We start from the raw sequence: 10,788 nt of genomic DNA, 5'->3' as shown, positions 1-10,788 counted from the left end.
TGTATATCAAGCAGGACTTATTGCAAAGAGTATTGTACATACTTTCTGAATTTAGATCAATGGGAGATATTTTTTCTTATCCTAACACACTGACACACCCTCAAAAGACACTTCTCATAAACAATCCGCTCTATATTAACATTTTAATATGCCATCTTTTGTTTTCGTTAAAATATCAATATTAATAATGTTGTTATCATAAATTATCATAGTAAAATACTTAAAATTAATGGGTTTTGAACGTAACATTGATCCAAGTAAAAGGGCAACTTCGCGCCGGAAGTGTACCGGATCAAGCAACTTGCTTCCACATTCCCGTCATCACTTCGCCTGTCCCGCATTTCTGCACCTCACCTCACCTACACATCTATCACACCCTTAAACATATCAACCGGCTAGAAAAAAATGGTCTCATTGATGGAAGAAATAAAAATCCAATCCAAATTGCGATTAAATCAAGTTAAACACAATTGACATTTGAAGCGCTAACTCTGTGATCCTCCATTTTATCCCTTAAATGCATGATTTTTTATTGTTTTAATTTAAAAAAATCTTTGACAACAATAACTAAATGTCAACAAGGTACTCAAAGCGCCGTCTAGTTGTAAAAGGCTGACTTAATTCCAACACCTAGGTGTTTGCCACACACCTAGGTATGTGGCAAATATGCAACAGTGTGAATTATAACAATTTCAGGCGATGGAAGGATGTTTAAACTGATGTGAAATTGTTGTTGCATAATTGCAATGGTATGCATTTAAGAGTTAAAACTAACAAAATAAATTCATTATAAAATCACAATGTAACTTAATTACGATGTAGACCAGTTTCGAAGCAAACAGCTTCTTTCTCAAAACTATTCAATAGACTGAGTATAATAATTAAATATTATAAGATATTGAATGATTTTTAACAGATTTATTTTGTAAGTTCTAAAATTTAGATGTGATCACTGTAAACTATTAAAAGTCGCTTCAAATCTTTCCAAATAAAAAAAGCATAAAAAATAATAAATAAGTGATTTTAAAATAAAATTTCCTCATCGCCATAGATGACAAAGTTACATAATAATTTTAAAATAAAAAAAACAACACCAAACTGTGTTTTTTTTGTTGATCTTTAGGGCGAATAAGAATATCGTAAAAAAAAGTTTACTTAATGGACCTAATTAGATTTTCAACATTAATTTAATGGTAAATGCAATTATCATTTCTTAAATAAAAACAAAGTAATAACTTCATTATTTATATGATACTCGAGTGGATGATATTTTAAAATATCACGATACATATAAGTTATTTAAAAATGTTGCGCGCTTTTTTTGAACATTTTAATAAAATAAAATAAATAAGTAATCACAGAAAAATATGGTTATTGGGGTCGATTTTTTTTACGAGGTAGCTACGATCATTAGATAATTTAAAATGCAATGGATAATGAGAGCAATAATTGCAATGTAACATCGTAGGTTTTTTTTCTTTCAGTTTTTGTTCTGCTCTTTTATAAATACAATTCAAGTACCAACGACAGGACCAATATCCATTGCATTTTTCTTTAAATAATAAAATCAGTGCCGAGTATAAAAACAACATATCGAGGAAATGGCAGTTAGCGTAGCGTAAATATTTTCGAGTCGAGTTAAAAAATTGAATAATATTTTAAAATATGCACTGAGTAAAAAATAAAAATATGCCGCTTAAAAAATTATCAATAAAGATGGCACACGTAGACTTTAAATATCTTAAGATAGAAATAAACACTTATCATTTAATTCTAAACTTATGTACTTCACAGTCAAGAAACAAGATTAATTTAAAACATAAAAAGATTTGTCATCCGTTAAAAAGGTAATTTTGATAAAATGGAATTCAATATAATTTTTTTGCTGTAATTTACAATGCGGAAGAGTATTATTATTTAAAAATTTACGGAAACATGTAGTGAGCAACTGCGAAAAATGACAAAGTCAATCCATGTAATTTTGAAGCCCTACCAAGTTGATCCATGCAAGTTTGACGCTTTACCGAGTCAATACATGTAACTTTGGTGCCTCGCCAAGTCAATACATGTAATTCTGATGCCTTACCAAGTCAGTCCATGTAATTTGAATGCCTCGCCAAGTCAATCCTTGTAATTTTGATGCCTTACCAATTCAATCCAAGTAATTTTGATGCTTCACCAAGTCAATCCACATAATTTTTATGCTTAACCAATTCAAACCAATTAATTTTGACATTAACTCGTTTAAACGGTTAAAAACCCTGCGAGATTTGCAAAGTTGTTTATCAGATCCCACTATTATATTGCTCAAACATTTAAGGTTTAATATTGTTTTCTAAACTTAAGTACATGATTCAGGAGTAATGGAGTATGGAGTCGCATGGACCCGTTTTAATCTGGACTTGGTCAATTTTCGCAGGAGATTCAAGTAACGAGATTCGGTAATATGTAGTAAATTGAGTATTGGGATATGACGCATCGGGAGATTTTGGCTACGCAAATTAAAAACCTAGTAATGGAACGTGTTGAATCAATTTTAGGAATATAAAAATTCTTGCGAAAATTAATTTTAATCAAATTGCGACTTTAGTTTTAAACTATGACGAGTCGAAATTTTGGCATTTTAAGTGAGAAATATTTTGAGAATAATTTGAATGTGATAATAATTATTTTGGTACACAAATCAAATCTATTGATGTTGAAATAATATACTTTACTTGATAATAGAGAAGGGTTCGATTCCCGCCAATTGCAAAATGAATTCAAGAAAGGTTTATTTTCAATTGGTCTGGGTGTTTGTGACGTATTTTTCACATTTACCTTCCCCACCCTTACTATCCTACCTGCAGACAAGCATCTAAAATAGACGTTTTGCGGGTTATTCCTTTTAGAAAGAAAAAAAAGAAACCGATAGGTGGATAAGGAAGTTATTTTCATGTCTTGTACAGTTCCTTACTAGGTTTTAAGTTAAGCGGCCTTTTTAGTTTGGCAGTTGTCGGTGTTGAAGGCCTAGGCCTTGTAACGATCGGAGCGGACGATGGCGCAGCACAGGATGAGGGCGAAGGACAGGCCGAGGATCTCCAGAGCGACGAGGATCACTCCGGTTATGATGAAGATGTCCAGGTGGCTGGTGAGGTACTCCACAACTTTGTCGGCACAACCCTGGAAAGGGGGGAAATGTCATTATTGCATCGTCGCGTTTATTCGCAAATCATTGGCCTGTTTAAACTGTCCAGATCATACGATTGACAATAAGAAAGTCGGACTTGTTTTAACTCTTACCACTCTGTAGGCCAGACATTCTGGCCCGTATGATTCTAGTAGGCAGCTCCGTGAGCCACAATGTCTGGCCCGGCGCAGGTATAACTTTAATCACCGATTTCTCTATCACCCAAGTATATTCTACCAAAAAATATTTCAGATAAATACAGTTAATCTTAATTAACATGGTCATACGAATTGCCAGACAGAGTGTCCCAAAATTAGGGAATCAAAATTTTTATTTTAATGGTAGAAAAACGTCGCATTTTTTTATCAGAGTAGCTGATCAGTTATGAGAAAAAATGGTCAGAGTGGAAAGGGTTAAAGGGATGTGTTCGTGTTTATATTCGCTTATCTCAAATATAAGTAGTCAAGGGGACTAAAGCTGTGTTAACACTCGCAAATTATACATTCGTACATGAACATTAATTTATTTATTGATTTTTTTTATTTTATTTATTACATTAGATTACGCAACGATGTTTTTAACCTTTCTGGGAGTATGAAGGTAAATAAACATCGGTTCGAATTTTTTTCAAAGGAGTATCAAATTCAATGAACGTCAAAGTCATTCGATTAAATTCATTTTGTCAGAAACATTATATAAAATCATGGTTTTCAACTCCTGCCTCGTTGTGTATATAACATAATTTTTGTCAATTTTGAGATATTTGGTGTATGTTATCAACTGACCGTTATCTACAAATATGTATAAAAAAACAAAAAAAATATATAAAATAAATTACGCCTAGTTTTCAGGCTAAAAGACACTATCTACATCGAATTTTCGAAATGAACTGAACTCCTAAAATGCTAACTACTTAATTTTGACAAAGCATAAAGTTTTAAAACGATTTAATTCATCGTTTTATCGTGTTTTTGAATGAATAATAGTAGTTTAGAATTTCAGATAAAACCGTTAATTAATAAAAAAGAATACGTTGAAAAAATCTTCTAAGCTCTCTCCTGTAAAGTAACAGATTTGCAGATAGTGTACTTTACGTAGGGGCCGTCGACATGTGTGTAGAATTTTGTCGAGCCTCACGCCAGTCTTATTACTATTTATTTTTAGTCCTGCGGGAGAGTGATGTGGCAATGAATATGTTTTAGGCGCCAACATTAACTTCCTAAAAATAATAATAGATCTAGCCAAAGAATGAATAATTTATTAGAAATCCCTTTTTGTAAATCCAGACTTGCGCAGACACTCATTTTTCATAGCTCCAAAACTGTTCAACTTATTCCACAAAGACTATTTATGTTAATTCCCTAAGTTTGTGTAAATTTAAAAATTTGCTTAGATTATTTATTGAAGAAACAGATTTAAGCTCCTTTTCTTGTAGTACATGCTTGCTAACTTGTTACTTTTTACTTTTCCATCCTTTTTATGTTTTTGAGTTTTTAACTTTATTTAAAAAAAAAAATGTTTTCTGATAGACAAGTATTTTTTTGTATTTTTTATTAACACTATTATTCTAGTTCTACTTATAATACCTATACCCTTATAACCTTTACTATGACCTAAATTATATTGTATACCCACACACAGGCCATGCCTTTGTGGGATCTTTTTTTGTGTTCATATTTTATATTTTATTCATATTTTTTTGTATTTGAATTTATGTTGTATATGCAAAAGAATTTAAAATAAAGAAAAAAATATATATGGCGGGGCACTTACGGATCCGTGTATGACGGGGTTGAACTGCGCGGTGAGCAGCGAGCGGCGGCTGACTTCGCACAGCTCCCCGGGGGCCGCGCAGCAGGAGGCGGGCAGCAGCAGCGCGGGCGCGGCGGGCAGGCCGGCGCCCAGCGCGAGGGTCTCCAGCGCCCCCGCCACCCCGCCGGCCCCCCCAGCGGCCTGCTCGCGCAGGGCCGCCTTGCTGTACTCGGAGCCCGCCCAGTCGGCCGGGCCGCGGGCGCCGCAGCACTGCAACTGTAACAGATATCAAATATTATATAGTAAACCATATACGCTCCGGCCGCCAACTCCCTTGCATCCTCCCAAGTCAGTGTGCGTTCTGAAGTTCAGACAAGAGCTGCCAACGAATTGTCAGCAGTATTTGTCCTGGGCGGCGGGAACCTGACGCCTTGTAAAAGAGGCAAGCTTGATTAAGAATCTCGGAAGTCATGCGGAATACATGGCCTAGCCAAGTGAATCGCATGTTCTTGATGACAATTATGATCAAGATTTGTTGGCCACTAATGAGCCCTGAGCCTATATGCGGACTGCCACTATCAAGTTCAGCCTAAAAAACTGGGCCATGGATCAGAGCCAATAAATCTGGTCCAAGAGCATAGGGATGAAACACGCGAAGGAACTGAGCATGGGGTACTCGTGGAAATTCACCACAGAAGCTCTAAGCTTAACAAGAAACAAATAAGGATCCTAGCCAGGACCTTGACAGGACAGTATGATTCCCCAGTCTGTAGATTTTGTATGGAGGATAGCAAAACACCCACATTCTCTATAATTGTGATGCACTCGCTTGCAATCGTAGTTATATCCTTGGAGGCCCACTACTGGACTCCGAGAAGGTGAAGCTCCTAACACCGAGACAGGTCGTAAGCTACATGACTCACGAAGGTCATGAGAGTGAGCTACAGAGGGAGGATACAGAGGGGGGTCGCAATAGACCTAATATGGTTGCAATGACACAAGGAACGTAAGATCCCTTGAATGTCTTCTTCTTTTTATAGATCCTCAGGATCTGTCTGTGCCTCCGCCTGTCACTCTTGGGAAGTTGACTAACAGCTATCTCTCACCTTTTGGAGGTCTGCCTGAGGGTTTACGTCCTTCAGATTTTCCTTAAAGGGCGATACGTGGAAGTCTGTCTTCTGATATTCTGTTTACATATTTATTCCAGTATTGCCTTCGTTGTCGTTCCCACCTAACAATATCTTCCGTCTTACACAAGCCTCGGATATCAGTGTTTCTTACGCGGTCTCGCAACGTGTTTCCGGTTATAGATGGGAAAGTTTTCATCTCAGAGATTCGAAGATTATTAAATGTGTGTATATTGAAAGCACTAACCTGGCTCTGGATGGCATCAAAGACGGCCGTCCGGGAGTTCTTGCCGTCGTACTCGGTGCGCACGGTGTTCTCGACGGTGGAGCGCACCTGCTGCACCAGGCGGCCGCTGTGCGCCGCGCCCCACCACACGGCCGCCGCCTCCCCCACCACCCCGATCAGCAGGATGCAGAAGAACTGGACAAGAGGAGTCGCCCTTATTTACTTATTGGACATTTTGTGCAGGGCCATCTTTGTGAGGAATCGCCTCAAGGGCTCTATTGTGGCGATTTCAACATTAAAAATGACATGACTAAAGGATTATTGTGGAGATCCTCACCAAAATGTTACATTTCCACTTTAAATGATTTTAAGTATCAGATCAGGAATTCTAGCTTGTGAAATTGTTACATTTTGGTGCGATTTAATGATTTCATATTGGTTTAACACAGGATTGACCACGTTTTTTCACAACTTGAACCCTTATACGACTGTCCAAACTTAAAACACAGTAAGGGACATTTTTTTTTGTAGTATGTTTTTTTTGCATTTTTGGACTAAGTAGAATCTACTTAGTCCAAAAATGCAAAAAAAAACGTACTACATAAAAAATGTTCCTTACTGTGTTTTGAGTTTGGACAGCCGTAAAGTGCTGAGCTTATTTTCCAATATTTTGCATGAATTGCTAATTGCTTTTCATCATCACTACTTGACGAATTTGACATTTTGTAGGTAGAAATAAAAAACTTTTACTTAAAAAAAATAAAAAAATCAATGTTAAATTAACAGCAAAATAATTTTAAATGGTTATTTGTAAATGTAATTAACTTGTTAAAAACGTTATACATGCGCGCACTAAGATATGTCCGTACAGGTCGATACCTAAATCAAACTGCGCAATAGTCGGTGTTCCGATGCTCCACACTTTATACGTAATAATAGAGTCGATCTATCGACAGTTCGCACTCTAAGGGTTAATTAAGATTTCGATAGAACATAGTAAACAGAACAGATTTGTATTTAAAGCATTTTTTCGTGCAATACTAGAAATGTAACTTTTTGGTGAGGACCTCCACATTTTCCCCACAACATACAAAATGACGATACATACATACACACACCCACATGGTTTTTAAGAGGGCCTTTATTGTGGCCTGTTTTTAAGAGAGATTAGTCTCCAGTGATTTTGATTCCCAGCTGTCAATGCATCATTTTGGTGGTCTGATTTTCAGCATGACCATCTTTACATGATGAATTTACTTTTATATGATTGCCGAGCAAGTGTGGTACTCACTCAAGTATGTAAGAGAGGGTTAAACACACATTAATATAAGCGTGATTCACATGACCATCTTTACACGATTGTCAAGCGAGTGCGGTAGGTACTCACGGAGACGAGCATGCACTGCGACTCCTTGATGGCGCCGCAGCAGCCGAGGTGCGAGATGATGACCAGCAGCGCCCCGGAGGCCAGCAGCGCGTACACGCCTGCGTGGTACTGCCACTCCTCCTGCGCCATGGACAGGTAGAACGTGGGGTCGGCCAGCATCCATGCCGCTAGCAGGACCACCAGCAGCCCCACCATCTGGAGAACAAATTATTTATTTTCTTAACTTCATGTACAGAAAATAAAAAGGTAATTGGCGGGCTTATTGCTAAAAAGCAATATCTTCCAACCAATCAAAACAGACTAGTGATATTGATCAAAATGTTTGATACCATATATCGTAGTCATACAGGAGAAAGTGACCAAATGCATTTTTTACAAAAATGTGATCATTAACTATTTGATATCTTACTAGCTTAATATTGAAAAAATCCCAAAGGATTTTAAACTTGGAAGTATAATAATATTGACTTGTTAAAAATGACTAACTGCATTGATGTTTATTTTCTTGCCAAGCAAAAGTGATTTGAATGGCCCTCCTGAACACTTTACGTTTTGTCAGTTGGTCACTTTCTCCTGTACGACTACGATATAGCTGTTTGCAATCACAGGGTAGATAGTGCTTGAACATTAAAAAAACATAAATTACAAATTGATGATAAAAAGGAAGGCAAAGAAAAAAGGGAGTTAAGGGAAGGAGGTAGAGAGAAAAACTAAGGGAGGAGGTTTGATGGACAGTTAGGAATCTAATGATAGAGATTAGGTGCATTGGGGTTGTAAAGAATATTATAACATAGTGTGAGAGATTGAAGATTTATGCGCTAGTTGAAGTGAAGCCATTTTAGTTCCGTGCGAGAAGGTGAAACATGGTCATATTTATCAAAATTATATTAAGTAATCTAAAAATATAAGACCATGTCGCTCAATCCTTTCGAAAACGTCATAAATCAAAAAACTTGATTTTTCAGGAGAACGTTTTTAAAGTTTAAAAATATAATACAATGTTTTAAAAATAAATATCAAGCCACTTACTGAACTTTTTACTGTGCAACAGATCTTTTTAGGTAAAACCTGAAGGTTTTTTCTCCATTTGAAAAATATTTAGTATATTAAAAAAATAATTAAACAATACCTTTTCTTCAAAATGCAAAAACAACACTTTCTGCCCTGTAGCGGGTAAATATTATGTTAAAAATATGCCTCTTTTGCTGGGATATAGTACATTTTCTGGGCATTCAGAAAACATGCACAACTGAAAATTTACGATTTTCGATTTATGACGTTCTTGAAAAGAGTGAGCGATGTATCACCTTCTCGCACTGTTCTAAAATGGCTTCACAATTATAATATTATACAATAATGCGGGACTAATCGAGGGTTAAATAAAAATCTCACACATTGCTGATGGAGTCAAATTTCAGTCGACACATTGCTGATGGAGTCATACGTATTTATGCTTAAGGATTTCCAGATGGCATTACATATGTTAATAAGATGGCTTCTATGAAATGAACTGTATATTAACCGATAAAATAAAAAACTACTACTACTACTATCACGCCGTTTCACCATAGGGGTAGGTAGAGAGCTGGAACGCCACACTCTTCTGTCCTGACATACACTTCTCACCTCCTTCACATCCATACATCTAGTCATACATGCCCTCCGATTACGCAGACTTTTGAGAACACCATATTTTAGAGTCTTATTGATCTGATCGTGCCAAGTCTTTTTCGGCCGTCCTCGTTCTGTTCTCCCACTCACATTCGCTATATTTATACACAAATATTTATTATTATTATTTAGGAGTCGTATTTAAGATAAGGAATCAGTTTTGTGTTTTGAAAACACAAATAATTAAAACATTTTGAGTGTGTCGAAATACTTGTTCATAAATCTAAATTATATCAATTATGGAAATTATTTTTCATATATTTTCTGGCGTTTCTGAAAAGAGTTTCTGCTCTATAAAAAGCTCATCTCACCAATAGATGTCTCTAGTGAGGTTCTAGTGATTCAAGAACAATGTTTCGAAATTGGATTATACATATATATATATATATATATATATATATATATATATATATATATATATATATATATATATATATATATATATATATATGAAAATGAAGAAGAATATGGAAGGAGGAGCATTTACGGACGAATGTCATAGGCTGGTTTAAGTGATCACTTTACACACGTGTAACATTCACCAATTATTCTACCCATTATTGACAACCACACTACTCAAATTTTTGGAATTTCTTTATATATATATTTATATATATATATATATATATATATATATATATATATATATATATATATATATATATATATATATATATATATATATATATATATATATATATATATATATATATATATATATATATATATATATATATATATATATATATATATATATATATATATATATATATATATATATATATATATATATATATATATATATATATATATATATATATATATATGTATATATATATATATGTATATATATATATATATATATATATATATATATATATATATATATATATATATATATATATATATATATATATATGTATATATATATATATATATATATATATATATATATATATATATATATATATATATATATATATATATATATATATATATATATATATATATATATATATATATATATATATATATATATATATATATATATATATATATATATATATATATAAATATATATATAAAGAAATTCCAAAAATTTGAGTAGTGTGGTTGTCAATAATGGGTAGAATAATTGGTGAATGTTACACGTGTGTAAAGTGATCACTTAAACCAGCCTATGACATTCGTCCGTAAATGCTCCTCCTTCCATATTCTTCTTCATTTTCGATGAGATGTATAAAAATAAATAAATACATTTATTTATGATGTTTAAATGGAAAGTAGAATTTGATTTTAAACAAATGGATTTTGAAAAATTCGTGCTGCATGACATTATTCTATACGCATTGAACGTGTTAATAGCTCGCAACCGGCGCTCTAGTTTTGGCGACCGTGCCTTTGCTGTTGCGGGCCATGGAATGGATACGTTAAAAATTCACAACAGCAGGACAGA

At 34.4% G+C, this 10,788-nt stretch overlaps 1 protein-coding gene across 1 annotated transcript; it reads right to left on the bottom strand.

Annotated features, from left to right (window-relative positions):
* Nucleotides 1–1,469: 1,469 nt before the first annotated feature.
* Nucleotides 1,470–9,173, bottom strand: LOC148299634 (CD9 antigen-like). The gene is made up of 5 exons (XM_088275864.1): nucleotides 9,054–9,173; nucleotides 7,662–7,856; nucleotides 6,296–6,469; nucleotides 4,943–5,197; nucleotides 1,470–3,162 (listed from the first exon to the last, which is right to left on the bottom strand). The coding sequence occupies exons 2-5, from the start codon at nucleotides 7,854–7,856 to the stop codon at nucleotides 3,010–3,012; spliced, it is 777 nt and encodes a 258-aa protein (XP_088131990.1). The 5' UTR covers nucleotides 9,054–9,173; the 3' UTR covers nucleotides 1,470–3,009.
* Nucleotides 9,174–10,788: the final 1,615 nt, after the last annotated feature.

The sequence above is a fragment of the Brachycentrus maculatus genome, unplaced genomic scaffold (assembly GCF_059751285.1).
Source record: "Brachycentrus maculatus isolate JH-2025_06_01 unplaced genomic scaffold, ASM5975128v1 h1tg001035l, whole genome shotgun sequence".
In the NCBI taxonomy this organism is placed as follows: Eukaryota; Metazoa; Arthropoda; class Insecta; order Trichoptera; family Brachycentridae; genus Brachycentrus; species Brachycentrus maculatus.
The sequence above is the reverse complement of the archived record's forward strand: the minus strand, read 5'-3'. Positions and strand labels throughout refer to the sequence as shown.